Here is a 16,413-nt window from a genome sequence, read left to right on the forward strand (position 1 = left end):
GAGGAAAGTGATACGGTGGCAACTGGCAAAGAGGCAATAGCCTTTCAAATGAGTATCATTTTAATATACAATTTCTTTCCTTTGATTATTCACTTACGTACTAGAAAAGCAAGATTTATTTTTTGACAACAAAGCAAGACAAGAGAAGCCAAATGTTCACTAGAAGCCAAATGATGTTTTCCATATATTCAATGGCAGTACATAGTTTCTAGTCACACTCTTTAAATCACACTGGGTGTGACCATCTGTTTCCTTCCTGATGATTGCTGAGAAACGGTGGATGCATGGACCTAACCGCTTGCTATTTACCTTTCATAAATCATGAGCAGTCAGGCCTCTGCTTAAATCCAAAATAAAAATAAACTTTCCGGTCAACAAAATGTTACCACCAGCTGAGAAAGATTCATCTGGACCAAGAATCCCACATGTTAAACCACTGGGGCTTAGATCATCCCCATCTGTTTCCTTTCAAAATATTTACATGGATCCAAAAGTAACACTTTCTGGGGACACGGGGAAGAAATAATTCCCCCGCCCCCCTTGCAAAAAAACCCCCAAACAAAATTAGCTCCCAGAGAAAAGTGGAGAGGAGATTGTGACCTAAGCTACTTTATTTTAAACTTTAATCTTCAGATTTCACACGGTCCAGCACTTCCTTTCTCCAAAAGGAACTGACAATCTGCCGCCCCCTGCCCCCATTTTCCACTCCTGTGTGTCAGAATCACCACAGAGGCAGTAGCCGTCTAGATAAACAGAGCAGTCCCCAGATGCGTGCCCTTAGAGAATTAGACTGATAGGTCATGGGAAACATGCAAAGGCAGCACAACTTCTTTATGCTACTATAGTCCCCACCATATTAGTACTCAAAACTGAGTTAAGAAACATGATTAAAGCCAATTTAAATCAGATTCTAGGCAAAAGTGTTAGGTTATGAAGGGATTTTAAACCTGTTTCTAAGTCCCTAGGTTCATACTGGTTACTCAAATTGTATTAGAAACCAGGGTAATTGGAACTGAGCGAAACTGAGTATATACCAGGCATGGCCAAACTGCGGCTCGCGAGCCACATGTGGCTCTTTGTCAGGTCAGCTGCAGCTTGCAGAGCCTGCGGCTTCACCCTGCGGGGAAGAGGGGTTTGAACTGGTGCTCGCAGCTTCAGCTCCACAGGGGTATCAACCAGCAATGTCTTAAACAGATTTGTGGAACTGATGGAACCTATCAGTTCCTTTTCTTCAAGGAAAGCAAAGTCCTATTCACAACTGAAAGATGAGCAATGGATGCAGGATGATATTTTTCACTGATATTATGAACCATCTGCAAACTCTGAACTTGGCACTCCAAGGGAGGGATAAGATTATTTCTGACTTTACTCAGACAGTCTTCAGCTTCCATAATAAGTTAAAGCTTCTGCAAAGAGACATAGTGTCAAGTGACTTCAACCACTTTCCCCATCTCAAGAGTAGGGTAAACACATTCCCTGAAATTGTAGAAGATCACGAACTTGAGGAATACAGAGGTAAATTACAAGAACTGCTTGATGATTTTCAGGACAGGTTTGAAGACTTGCAGAAGCTGAGATCCTGCTTAGCCTTTCTTGTAAAACCCATTCATGGTTGATGTGATCAATGACGGCTGTCCAATTCCCAAAACCATGGTTACAGAAACATCTACTGTAGAAAAGGAACCACTGGAACTCCAGGAAGAGCAGGGTCTAAAGACTACGCATAAATCACAGTCTACAATTGAATTCTGGAAGCAAGTTCCAGGAATGAGGTGTCCTCAACTCAAGAATGCTAGTGTGCAACTCATTTCAATTTTTGGCACATCATACTGCTGTGAATCACTGTACTCCATGATGAAGTTCATAAAAATCGAAACACTGTGCAGTCCTTACAAATCAACATCTGACTGAGCATCTCCGTACCACCTTGACAACATATCAACTAGATTTCCAAAGACTTAGGACCAGGATGGAGACCCACAAGGCTGCTAGCTCTTGCAGTAATTAGCCATGATACAGTAAGTAGGATGTTAATATTTTTTAAAATGCATGTGTAAAGGTTGTGCGTGTCTTGCAGCTCTTGAACTTCTGAAGATTATTGTATATGGCTCAGAGGGTCAGTAAGTTTGGCCATCCCGGTATATACAGTTGCCAAGCTCAGCCAAAATTTACTTTAGAGCAGGATATAGAAGCAACAGCAAAACTAGGAAACCCTTTAAACAAGATTTAGCTGTAAACCTTCAGCACAGTGCTACCTGGAGTGATCCTGGGACAGTGCAGTTCATGCATCTTCTCTTGCTCAGGGCTCTGCTCTAAGGCACAATCTATACAGAGCTCTAAATGACTTAAGTATGGCACAGGAGAGGAAGCTGCAGCATAGAAAGGGTAGGTGACTTGCACACAATCGCACAATAAGTTTGTGCTGGACACACAGAACTCAGGTCTTCTGACTCTCAGGCATGTATCCTAACCACAAGGCCATTCTCTCTCCCCAACTTAAAACACTTGCTTGTCTTCACCAGTCCAAACCCATCTTTACTCTCTCTGAGTCCAAACTTTTTCCATCCTAACTTTAATCACTTATTATTATCCTATAAAATCAAAGATTATTCACAATGTAAATAAAACCAGGGCACGTGGGGCTTTCAGGGATTTCTAACATATGAAAACAGCTAAGCTATTCTAGGAGATGTAACCCTGAAAGGAAATAGGACATCCAAGGATTTCCTACGAATTCTAAGCTCAGAAAATGTTGTCCAGCAATGTTGCCTACTAAAACAAATAGTTAGTCATGTCAAAATATACATTGGGGGCTTTCCAAAAAGAGAAAAAAGTGGCAGTAAAACAAAAAGGAGATCATAATTTTTTCTACTGAGCATTTTTCCCCAAGCTATTTTATGGGCTGGATCCTGCTGCCTTTACTCAAGCACACCTCTCAGACTTCACATATGGGACAGGCTTGAGGGCGTGGACCCTGTGCACCGGCATGTGCACTTAGTGCTCAAATCACCATTAGTTAACTCTCTGCATCAGTACTTACCACAATTTCTTTAAGAGCTCAGACAGAGAAAAAGAGGCTCTCCCTGTAAGCTGATCCCTCATACCGCTCTCAAATAAGTGGAAAGACACAGTAAGCAACTGTTAGCACTGGTGTGAGTGTAGGCTGGTTAGGGTGCCACATTTCTGCAAACAAGTGCAGCTGACAACAGCTGAAAGAAATTTATAGGGATCTGAATGGCATGATGGCTTTTGCTCTCACTGAAATATGCAGCACTCTGAACTCTTTGGCTCATTTGGTGAACATTTCAGAGCCAGAAAGCAAAAGAAAACTCTTTGCTAAAACAGAGACAGATTCCATACGAGAACAGGGACATTTGGTTAAGATAAAAGCTCTTAATGGGTTATGAAGTATTTAACCCTCCCTACTTTTTGATGACATATAATATGGTTTAACAAAAGGCCTATGGGTTAATGGAGTTCCAATATCTGGAGTGGTATTTATTGATATATATTGGGCAAGTACTGCCATTGGACAGACCAAAACTACATCCTGTGTCTTTGCAAACTTGAACACACTGAAAAATTAGGAATGACTCGTAAAGACTTACAGAGTACAAAGTGTGTGTGAGAGTGTGTGTGAGAGAGAGATGGCTCAGCATGAACACAGGATTTTTAAAAAGCTGCCTTTAAAGGAAGTGCAGTAAGGGTTGCTATAAAAACTTACCATCTCAAAGAGTATTGTATATCAGTGGTTGCTCATGCCCAGCAATCTGTGTGGCAGTGGAGAACGGTTTTCATATTAAAACCCCCCCTAAAAGTTCCCAAAGAAAATACTGTTCTCAGAAACACACAGATGTATTAAAGAACGAGTACTTGATTAAAGTAACTTCCTCCAAAATGGACTAAAAACCAAGAAAAATGAAGTACAGCCCAGCAATATTTACCATGGTTAGTGCATATAGGAAGAAAAAATAATTTCATTAGAATATGTATATGAACGTATGCCTCAGCTTACACATATATATGTTGCTTAGTGCTGTAGTGTTGTTGTTCTTCAGCTTTCCTTGTGAAGATGGCGGGAGACGGGGTGGGGAGGGGAGGAGTTCTCTGTCAGGGCACTTGGATATTATTTTCAGTTGAGGGCTGGCCAGAATTAGCTAGAGAAGTCACAGTTAAGCAATTATACATTCCTCCTCTCCTGGGCTTTATGTACTACCTCAGCAAAGCTCCCAGCCCTCTATCAGGATTAGGAATTAAAACATGGGTTAATATTTTTTATAGAAGGTTAAATCCTGAACTTGAAGCAACCTCTTGGTATTTTAGCATGTTTTTTTCTTCATCTGTTTCAAAAACCATATTCAAGGTTACATTTGCTACTGCTCCCACCTTGTCTCGCTGTGTATTCGTTGTCTTCAATCAATCTTGCTAATCCAAAATCAGCAATCTTGCATATTAGGCCATTCCCCACCAGGATATTTGCGGATCGCAGGTCTCTGTGTATATAATTCATGCGCTCAATGTAAGCCATCCCTCCAGCAACCTGTTAGAAGCACAGGTCTCAATAGGCGTGATTTAAAAATGAAGTCCTACACAGTTGCGGTACAAAACACACTCAGCTACTTGCTTATAAATTAAGACATACCTGTGCTGCCATGTCCACTAAATTCGGTAACTTTAAGGCTCTTCCTTCTCCATCTTTTAAGAAGTCTAGCAAACTCCCTGCAAATGCAAAAGTTAACACTGAAGAGTCACTTTAAGAAAACAAGGTTATTAATGAGGAGGGAGGGATTCCATTTAGTAAACAGTATTTAAGAGCAATATTTTTGGTTGAAGTGACACCGTGTCAAGGTTCCAGAATTAGGGGAATATTTCAAAAACAGGGCAACTCCCACTTACAGATACATATATTCTCAGAATTGATTTGTAATTAATGCTACTGCTGCTTTACTATATTCTCCTATATATTTGTGGAAGATTATGTAACTAGACAAAAAAAAGGAACAAAAACCCCATTGTCATGGGTGGCGGGTATCAAAGGCCGGAGTAGGCTGAGCTTCCCCAACCAGCTCTGTGTGGCTGTGCCTAGGCTCTGCCCCCAGACCCTCTCCTGCTTCTTGTGGTGCTCTGCTGCAGGTCTTCCCCCTGGCCCGGGCCCTGGGGGAAGACTCTGGGTGGCTGGAGTTGGTGCGCGCGCCGCCTGCTTGGCGCTCCAGGGCTGGACGGGTGTGTGTGTGAGTGTGAGTGAGTGTGTGTGAGAGAGAGAGAGAGCGCGCGCGAGAGCTGGTGGCCGGAGATGAGGTGGGGCAGTGGGCTCTGGTGGGGGAAGGAGGCAGGAGTGGCGGGGCCTCGGGCAGAAGGGGCAGGCCAGGTGCTAGCCTCCCCAAGCCCCCGGTTCATATGCCACCCGTGCCAGTTGTTTTAAATTTTCCCTGAATGTTACTGACAAAATACATATGTCTAACTTTTCATGTATCTGCTAATATTCTTTTGAACAACATTGCTCTCTAAAAGCCTGATTTAGCTGAAAACATCCACACAATTCCAAGATAGCAAGGATAGTAAGAGGCCAATACGGCTCCTTTAGGAGCTCTTTAGTGACCTGAAAATCAAAAAGGAATCCCAGAGGCCTGGACATGAGGATCCTGGAGATGAATACAATGGCTGCATAGATGGTGTCAACAGGAGAGCTGCTGCTTTCTTGGCCATAGGATGCTGTTCCAGGAGGGAGGACTGTTGGGAAGAGATGGGGTCCACCTGAGAGCATCTGCACACCCTGACGTGGCAACAGAGTGAGGAGGGCTTTTCGTCACGTTCAAAGGAGGCAAGTTGACAAAAGCCCCCAGAAAGGTTTTTAAAAAGGTGACCATAACATAGGACTAAACATTGGGAGAGAAATAGAAACTTCAATAGGGGTCATCAGAGAAACCCTGAGAAATTGAAGAATTGGTCTGAAATCAAAAAGATGAAATTCAGTGAAGACAAATGCAAAGTATTACACTTAAGAAGAAAAAAAATCAAATGCACAAATATAAAATGAGGAATAACTAGTTAGGCAGTAGTACTGCTGAAAAAGATCTGGGGTGTTTTGTGAATAACAAATTGAATGAGAGTCAACAACATGATGCAGTTGTAAAAAAGGCTAATATCCTGAGGTGTATTAACAAGAGTGTCATATGTAAAACACAGCAAGTAACTGTCCCACTCTACTAGGCACTGGTGAGGCCTCAGTTGGAGTACTGTCTCCTGTTCTGGGATTCACAGTTTAAGAAAGTTGTGGACAAACTAGAGAATGTCCAGAGGAGAGCAAACGTGATAAAAGGTTTAGACCTATGAAGAAAGGTTAAATTTTTTTTGGCATGGTTAGTCTTGAGAAAAGAAGTCTGACAGGGGGACCTGATAAACAGTTTTCAAACACGTTAATGGCTATTACAAAGAGGACAGTGGTCAGATGTTCTCCATGTCCACTGGAGGTAAGACAGCTTAATTTGAAGCAACGGAGAGTTAGGTTAGATATTGGGAAAAACTTTCTAACTATAAGGATAGTTAAGTTCTGGAATAGGCTTCCAAGGGAGATTGTGGAATCCTCCCAATTGAAGTTTTTAAAGAACAGGTTACACAAATACCTGTCAGGGATGCTCTAGGTATACTTGGCCCTGCCTCAGTGTGGGGGGCTGTACTCATGACCTCTCAAGATCCCTTCCAGCTTTACATTTCTATTCTAAGCCATGCAATGCCTGGAAAAAGTCTCAGATCCTAGCTCAGCCTATTTCAAGAGAAAGGTCAGACTGCAGCCTAACAAGCCTACAAACCTAGCATTCACAGAGGCTAATTTTCCTTAGAAGATAGAAATCAACAGCACATCTTTTTAAAGTAATATATAATAAGACATTACATTTAAAAGACTGAATTATGCACTTGTTGAAGACAAAACCGAGGGTTGAGCAGAGGAAGGACTAGAGATAGTGGTTAAAGCAGATTGAGACAGGAGAGGGAGCTCACACTGTACCTGCTAAATTGTCTGGGAGTGCTGCTTACTCAAGCCAGGGGAGAAAGTGGGAGTGTGACACAGAGCCCTATTGGTGCCAACTGGCAAAGGGATCACTGTTCTTTACAAGCTACTCCTATTTCAGGCCTGACACATTCACTGCACCAAATATGCTTTCATGGTATTTATCTATAAAGGGTGGCATGTGAGGTCTCTACTGAGAGCTTATAAATTATGGATAATGGTTGAGTGATATATGTATGGGTAATATTTATGGAATAATATAACTATACTGAAAATTATGCCCCCTATGGTCTTGGAGTGAAAGTGAGTCATCAAAGAATCATATGTCTCAGTGATGGCCCATTCATGTGTGAGGGAAGGCGTCATCCCTCTCTGGCTGGCCAATAATGTAATGTATTGCTTGGTTTTCTAGCTTTGCAACCAACACAGAAAAGTCAATGGAAAACCATCAAAGAAACTATAAACACTGAAACCACTTGGCAGTGAAAAGGAATGAGGAGGCACTGAGGGGGAATCACCCTGTCTGTGAATATAGACAAAAAACTGATTCAGTGTATCATAGGGGAAGAAAGACACTCTGAATCCATTCACTGAGGAGATATCTTGATGAGCGGACGTGCTTCATGAAACACTGTTAGCCTCATGGAGCTAGGACCCAAATGCTGCAGAAGACTGAACTACAGGGTGAGAATCTACTTTATTAGTTATTTACTTTTCCTATTAATAAGTGTACGCCCTAGTTCATGTTTTATGATTTTGTTTTGTATGTAACCGGTTGTTTCCATCACTCACACTTGTGTCTATTTGAATCTCCATTCTCTCAAATAAATTGCCTTTTGTTTTACTAGAATTGAACTCAAGTGCTGCGTGTGACACAGAATGGTGGGCTAAGCTGGTAAACTAGGGTACATTGTTCCTCTGGGAACAGAAGTCCTGGGATCTCTGTGTGTATCCAGTGATCAGAAGCTGAATACCCCAGGGGGACACTTTGAAAGGATCCTGGGCAGGGGCACATCTATTGTCAACTCTCTTGCAGGAGCAGGGAGAACCATGTCTCCCTGCTCCTGCACTTTAACCCCTGAATAGGGATGGGAAACTGTCTTTGTTTAAAAGTATTAAAGTAAAGACATTATTTAATAAATATAGGGAGAGAACAGAAGATTAGGAGCTTCCCCCTGGTTAAATCTTCAACCAAAGGTCCAGAATGATACAGTCAAAACTGATGGAAAGTCTGAGGCAAAAAAGTCTTCATCTTTCAGAAACATTTCTAGATCAGAGAGCGTTTTTAAGAAAAGCACGTGCTTGGCACTGAGCCTTTAATCATAATATGCAAGTTAGACAATGCTCGGATGCCTCTGAGGAGAGAGAGAGAGAGGGACACCTGCCAGGAAAATAAAAATCAACTCCAAATAGATTAAAAGAAACCACTAAATTGTAAAAAGTATCCTCCATTGTACAACTAAATTCCCTGTAGAACTTGTTCCTTTATTTGGTTCATTTACTTTTCTAAAACAAATGCATCTTTTGGTCTTCCCCTCAACACTGGTGCAACATTTGACTGACAAGCTAGCTAAAAATTTTCCTTAGTTCATTTTACTAGATTGTTGTCATAATTAAGTAGATAAAAGTGTATGATATATGGAGCAGCCTGAAAATTAAAGCTGTCTTCTGAGGGCAGTGTGTGTCCTAAAAGGCTCAGCACTGCCAAAAGGGGGGAAAAAATCTCAGACTGACAACATGAACAAGAGATTCAATATGAACACTCTGGTGCCGTGTAGAGTTAGGATTTCCTGAAGCAATATACAATATAGTTCCGCGGTAGAACTTTTGAAATTCCTGTTATCAAGGAGGATAAGATGCCATTATAATTGGAACACTTATGCTGTACTTGCCTGCTTAATTTTTTTTCAAACTGTGTGTGACTTGTACAGAAACCATATAAACATTTTCAATTGTTGGGGCCCAATTCAGACCTGAGGTAATAATCTGTGCCTACTTATGCCCAGGACTGAATTTGACCCAACATTCTTTACACTGTGTACGCACGCACACCCACCCACCCACAGTGCTTGAACATACAAAAAGCCTTAAAAGAAAAGGAGTACTTGGGGCACCTTAGAGACTAGCAAATTTATTTGAGCATAAGCTTTCGTGAGCTACAGCTCACTTCATCAGATGCATCGGGTACATCCGATGAAGTGAGCTGTAGCTCACTAAAGCTTATGCTCAAATAAATTTGTGAGTCTCTAAGGTGCCACAAGTACTCCTTTTCTTTTTGCGGATACAGACTAACACTGCTGTGACTCTGAAACAAAAAGACTTGCTACTCATAAGGACCAAGGTCAGAAGCACTATTTCACCTTTATTCATGTACTCTGTGACAATATAGATCGGCTCTTCAGACACCACAGCATAAAGCTGGACTAGCTTGTCATGCTTTAGCTTCTTCATGATTTGAGCTTCCTCTAGGAAGGATTCTGGGGACATTGTGCCAGGCTTCAGAGTCTTTATTGCCACTTTAGTATTTCCATTCCATGTACCTACAACCAATCAATAGATATTTTGTTAAGTTAAACATCCTTCTGTCTGGAAAAGAAAACTAACACCTAATTTAAGTGCAGAGTAATTTACAAGGACACCAATATTATTTTTATTTTTATTTTTAAAACTGCTTTACTTTTTTTTGCTCTTTATTGTTTACATTTCTTCCTATCAATTTAGTTTTTTCATTATGGCAAAATATTACTTTTCATCTTCATTACAAATACAGGGCCTGATCTCTCCATTCGTACTCAGGCTCTGACATCAGTGGAAGGTTTGCCTAAATACGGAATTCAGGATTGAGCTCCTGATGTTGAAATTAACACTTATTTTCCTGCTTATTTAGGAGAATTTCAGTGATGTCAGTACAGCTTCAGGAATAGGGCTGGCTAGTTCACTACTGCTACATACAATGTCAGAAATAGATACTGACAGAAACTAGTCTGTTACACAGAATCCTTGTAATTACAGGAGTCAGCAAGGAAGGAAACAAAGGCAAATGCTTAATTTTTTTAAATGCGGAAATTAGTGGTGCAGGCTCTCCAGACTTGTTCTGCACTGAACACTGACTGTGAAAGTGGCACCATGGGGTTCCATGAGCATTGTGTCTCAATAATTTCACATAAAATTTGATCCCTTTATAGAGCTGTTTTTTGCCTTATTGACAACACCAACACCAAACGACTTAGGTAGACAATTATGCTGGGTGACATTCACTCTGTGTGTGTGGGCAGCAAAAGACCTACACGCTATTTAAGTCCCACTTAAATCTTCAAAATAGGGCATAAGTAGGACTGATGTGGTACTGGTATTTTGTTGGGGGTGAATTTTACCCACAATCAGTAAGTAGCAGTGATCAGTCCAAGTGAGTAGTATGAACAACCCAAAGGCGAAAATGTTTGCACATAGTGTTTGCACAATTATGACTAAATTAGTAAAAATCAAAGCCTGCTTATGTTCAATTTGAAAAAAAAAAAGCGTGTGTGGGGGAAGACTGCTGAGTTTTTGAAATAAATTGTTCTCTCTAATTGAGCAAACTCTTCTTTTTAGTAATCCTGGCTCAGCAGAGTAGCACGTCTCAGTTGCACCTTAGCTGCACTTGTAATGTACCACAGATAAGGTAGTGAAATGCAAGCTGGAAAGAATACTGCTCGACTTTTAGATTTCAGGGAGAATGTTGCAGGGTTGGCAGAAAACTTTACCATCTGTAAAACGGAGTGCATTTTATATGGAGTCATTGAGAAACAGAACCACACAGTGCCATTTCCAGAGTCACTTTGCGGAATAACAGCACATTTTAAAACACCATGAACATGTATATTAAGGATGAAATCCTGGCCCCATGGAAGTCAATGGATGTTTTGCCATTTATATCAATGAAGCCAGGATTTCACTCCAACTTCAAGCAAAATTAATTGCACGTTATCTATTTACTATTGACTTATTAAACTATCCCAATGTTCATTCTATCAACCTTTAGGATATGCATGGTTTGTGATTCCACTGTAAAAATATTTTATCTTCTGTAAATTTCTCCATTTTAAAAAAATCAAAATAAGGTTTTAGGGATTTTTAAACAACCTTTTTACTAAAATGTTCATGGAAATAGTTATAATTTTTTGTTACTACGATTTGGTATTTTTATCTGCTATTGAGACCACTGCTAGCACCACCACTTCTATTACTGGAGATCTGCTTCTGTACAGTATTTTGTCTATAGCTGGCTGGCTACTATTAAAACACATTATGAATGGCAAAACCTGAGTAATTTTTTTTTAGTATTTAACCAGCTCTAATTTTGTGCTGCTTCAGGGTCTATCAGAGATTATTACTTCCTCGTTATTATAGACCTATTATTTTTCTTAATTGTGCTTGCATTTCTTTCTGTCTGCTAGCTGCACTGTTCAAAACTATGACTGCAGTACTGTATATTTAAGTACTTGTATTTGGGACACTCATTATATTTGCTGCTGAAGTTAGTTCTAACTATTTAAATCTATGACATACAGAGCCATTCACTGAGAAGTAGCAGAAACTTGCAGGAAAGTTTCCCCTCACAAATTTTCCTATTTATTTTCAGTCATAGATTGATGTAAGTTCCTATGGACATTAATGTGTCCTTTGTATCATAAGTCATTAGTAATTTTGTTACCCAAAGCATTTAAACAAAGGGTCAGATTCACTGGTCCACTCTGGCTGTTTTGCGCCATTCCCACAATGCAAAGCAGCTGCAAAGTCCCAGTTTAACCAACTCGTTGAGCTGGATTTACTGCTGCTTTGTGTTACTGCAGCAGCACAAAATAGCTAGCCCACACTGGTCCTACTGGCCCATGATTCTTAGGTAATATTATTGCTAATGATGATGACGTCTTAACATACCGGAAATCTTTTTTACTGATTTTGATAGGGCTGTGTAGAGTATAATTTACTGCAAAAACTAACTCACTACTTATACAATAGTGGTGGTGTTTTATTTTGGTGCTGCTAAGTATAAAAATATTTTTTAAATTATTATTTTATAATTAATACAAATTGAAGACCAGGTAAAGGGGATTAACTGGGCAAGTGGCAGGAGCAGGGGCACAGACACTGAATTTACAACTTGCAAGAATCCCTTGGTTTCAAAGCAGTGGCCCAGCTGCTCAGGTCATGACTTTGTCCTCCCAATCCCCAGATTTCTTTACTCAGGAGTTATAAATTGCAAACTAAACTAGCGAAGTGAATGGATGGGAAAGCTATCCTGGCAAAGTCAGCTATCCCCATATTCACTCTTATTTTTAAAACAAGGTAAGTGGCTATTTTAGGGCCTGATCCTCTAAACACTTCCCTGTGTGAGGAACTTTACACATGTGTGTGTTTTCAGGGTCAGCTGCCTAATTAACAGTTGTGCTTTACACATTCAGTATTACTTCTACTTCATTATCTAACTTAGTTATTTAGTCATATGAGTAAATTTAAAGCAATTAACCCCTCATACCAGTGAATGTGAAGGGAAGAAAGCGAACACAATGTTTGCCATAGGGTGATCATAACAGTCAGTCTGATCACATCAACAGACACAGGGTAATATTTCAAACAATTTGATTGTTTTTCTTAAAAATCTCTATTCAAAAGGTTTATTTCTTTTAAGATGGCCTTAAAAGATCCATCCAAAAACAAAACATATTCTCTGCCTTACCACGCCACACTTCAGCGAAACACCCCTGACCAAGCTTCTGTTCCAGAAATAATGAATCACGTGCAACTTCCCATGCATCTTTAGCCAATCCAACGGTTTGTGGAGTATGATTCGAAGCAATCACAGTTAAGTTAAAACACAAACCATCAGCTTTTTCTATAGGAAAGGAAATTAATAAAAAATACTTATAATCCAAAATTATGCATGCATTGAGAAAGATGGAAGGTGATTTGTCCTTCAGTTCCATGTTAAGTTTTTGCAAACACTCACATTTGAAACTGAAGGTAGGGAGTTTATGCCAGCTTGCTAAAAAACCCTTTGTATAATTAAGATTAGAACGTGAGCTTTGATGCATTATTAAGGCTAGGGTAATTTGTCAAAACTGAAACCTTGTAAAGCAGCATATGATATCAGCTTTCTTTTGCCATAAATTACTTCAGATGTTTGAAACTAAAAATGTTCAAAGTCAGAGATGTGTCTAAGACGTTTTTCCAAATTTTTTTTTTTTTTTGGTCTGGCCACATAACATTTTGAATTCCACCTTCCACCTTGTAATTCCCAAACAGGAAGACTATTTTAGAATAATAGTTCACTCCATACCCATCCATACTTCCCCAAACTGCCCATTTCCCAGTCTCTTGATCAACTGTAGGGATTCTCGTGGAATTTCCCAGACATCTTTGGTTTTGACAGACAGATCAGTAAGCCTTGGCATTCCTTTATGACAGGGGACTACTAAGCGGCAGCAAAGACCCGCAGCTCTCTCTGACGGAGCAGAAATGCAGCAAACAGCAAAGAGGAAAGAAAAAAGTTTGACACATGAAACAAAAACAGTAAGCATAAAAACAGTGCTACTCACAACAGCTGTTAGTAGCATAACAAAGCATCTTTGAAGGTTAGAAATTGAACACTGAAACATATTCACTTGAGACAGAACAGGAAATATTTTAGTACCTGCTTCTAGACTCTTGAACTGAAGCTGACTGCCAATTGTTTTCTTACTTGAGGTAATGCCCTGGTATACTAACTCAGGATTTGTTCCTAATACTGCAATAATGCATGTTCATAATTAATTGGTGCAGTACAGATGAATATATTTATTTAAAAATACCCAATGGTAACCCATAAACTGGTTTACTTATACATTTCACATGAAATTGAATTACAAAAAAATTAGTAAAGATTGTTTCCGTTTTTCTGAAAACCACGGAATGACAAAAAATTGGCAGGCACTTTATGGCATTGTACGTTTTTGTATTGCATTCAGCTCTGTGTGATGGCCACCATATTGGCATACACACCAGAGACTGAACTATGAACCTCTCTAGACCTACAAGCATGAGCTATTATAGCTTCAACTAAAGCTCTGTGGACAGAGGCTGTAACAACCCACATGCTCTGTAGATCAACAGAGAGGAGGACCTGTAACCCCCACCTAGTGGTAGGTTACATCTGCTCCTTTTTGGACAGACTAACACTACTCCTCATTGTAAACCTCACTGAAAACTGACTAGCAGCAGACAGGATTGGAACAGAAATGACTCCAATTCATACAATTTTAGGCTCCCCATTCTATTATTAATAATCATTATGATTTATATATTGCTGTAAAGGCACATTGCACTTCCAAAAACAAATCGGACAAGAAGGCTCCCTGCCCAGATTACGTTTGCACTTTAACACAGAGACAACAGAACAGGGCAAGGCGGTAGATCACTATTAAACTTAAATTTTCATTCACGTTTGCGACATTCCCTTCTAGGCAGATGAGAAGTTTGTGACCAGAATGAAATGGGAGGGGTAGAGGCAAAACAAAGCTCTGCCTTCCCAGCTGAAATGTCATGGGATAACAGGAGCTCTCTTTAGGTAGCTGAAGTGGTTTTGTAGAAAGTGAAAGGAGAAGGTTTGCTAAAAGAGGTACAAACTGTCAAAGACTGCAAATCAGGGAACCTGAACCAGCAAGTCAGCCTGTTTGTTTGGAAGCACCTCCACTGGGAAGGTTAGAACTATGGCTACTCAATGAGTGTTTCTTTAGATGTTTGGAAGCCTCTGCATGAGCTTGGGTGGCTGCAACAGGGAATTTAGAGATCTCATGGTCTTCTGCTCTCCTTTAAGAGAGAGGAACCCATCAATGCCGGCATCAAAGACATATTTGCTGCTCCAAGGAAATGGACACCGAATGCCTAAGAATAGACCAGACCTACTTTTTCATGAATAGCCCATCACTCCTAACCTTATGGGATGGGTGACTGGAATTCAAGTGCCATGTTATTGGAAAGTCCGGCTGACTTCAGACCATCCTGAGTAAGAGCCGGTATTATCTTAGTACTTTTGATCCCTTAGGTTTATCCATGAAACTCAAGATACTGTACCAGAGATGAGAAGAAATGCCTTGGATCTAAGGGTCCAAGTATTTATCGTTGTTTAGTGTAAAATCACCTTGAGCATAAGTTATAACCACTCTCTTGGGTAGGCCCATCAGGAAGAAGGAAGAAGAGAAAGCAGGGCAGGGCAGAAATATGGCACACAGAAAACAGAGCATGGATATAACGTACAGAAAAAAACATGGAAGTTTTTAAAAACATGTACTGTTCAAAAATCTTTCATAAAATACATTTGAGTCACTTATGAAAAGCTAAGACAAGAATTTTCTTAAAAATATATGCTTCTATTTTAAAATATGCCTATTGAAAGGTATGTTCACCTTTTACATAAATATTAGTTAACCTGTTCAGGGCTTAGGCCTTTAAGTTGTAAGTATTGTATATACAATTTGAAGCTAATCATGGAAGATAAAACAATGCATCTTGCATTTCTGGCTAGAGGAAAAAGGTACAATTTCATTAATTATTATACAAGGAAAAACTGTTGAAGGACAGAGGAAATATAACCTCCCTCCCAAATGAAGTACTGCAGGAGTCATTGTCTTTACTTCTTCTTTTTTTCTTTTTTTTGAATCAGCCATTAGTATTTCATATAAATAAAATATGGAGAGTGCTGTACATCTAACACTCAGTGGGAAAATGTAGGCAATATAGTATATATAAACGTATAAGGAAGTATGAGTAGACATTTTGGGTAAATTATTTCTCTCTCTGTCTTTAATGTCACTTTCAGGCAGTCAAAAATTACACTCCTTGCTCCACTAGTAATACTTTGCTGTAATATGCTGTATGTCAGCAGTTGCTAACGCAGAGTAAATTCAGGCACTAAAACGTGAGAATTAATTTCAGCAGCTCTGTTGGCTTACAAATGTAACTTTGGCAAAAACCTTTACCACAATAAAATATTACCTTTAATAAGTTCTGCATCAATCCCATGTAACATTTTTGACCAAGTCAACTCGGAGTGCTTTAAACTGGTTTCTTCAGTTGCTTGTTAGTACTATTAATTTTGTCAATGTCAAAAGGTTGTGCAGGGTGTGGAATGATTATATGCTTTTTGATTAAAGTGCATGATGCTGAAACAAGCCAATTAAGAGTAATTTAGAGAAGTATGCGGCTCACTTTTGTGCCTTGTGCCAACTAAGCGGGGGCCCTTCCCAATTATTATCCATCCTGCCCATGCCTGAGGGTCACACATTTGATATTGGGGGAAACAGATTCTTTCTGTATTAAAAGCGTGGCATAGCCTGAGAGGGATAGATAATGAGGTATGAGATCCTCTCTCCTTGCTGAATTAAATC

At 39.8% G+C, this 16,413-nt stretch overlaps 1 protein-coding gene across 8 annotated transcripts in view; it reads right to left on the reverse strand.

The window, feature by feature from the left end:
- Positions 1-16,413, reverse strand: part of FYN (FYN proto-oncogene, Src family tyrosine kinase) — a 184,595-nt gene that overhangs the window by 16,808 nt on the left and 151,374 nt on the right. For 3 of the 8 annotated variants that reach the window (XM_073337073.1, XM_073337071.1, XM_073337072.1), the window contains 5 exons: positions 13,329-13,493; positions 12,729-12,884; positions 9,370-9,549; positions 4,643-4,719; positions 4,387-4,540 (listed from right to left, as the gene is read on the reverse strand). In XM_073337073.1, coding sequence (XP_073193174.1) covers positions 4,387-4,540; positions 4,643-4,719; positions 9,370-9,549; positions 12,729-12,884; positions 13,329-13,493 — 732 coding nt within the window. The remainder of the gene's footprint in view (positions 1-4,386; positions 4,541-4,642; positions 4,720-9,369; positions 9,550-12,728; positions 12,885-13,328; positions 13,494-16,413) is intronic. The other 5 variants (XR_012158024.1, XM_073337076.1, XM_073337075.1 and 2 more) reach the window with 5 other exon arrangements.

This window comes from Lepidochelys kempii, chromosome 3 (genome assembly GCF_965140265.1).
Source record: "Lepidochelys kempii isolate rLepKem1 chromosome 3, rLepKem1.hap2, whole genome shotgun sequence".
NCBI classification, from domain to species: Eukaryota; Metazoa; Chordata; order Testudines; family Cheloniidae; genus Lepidochelys; species Lepidochelys kempii.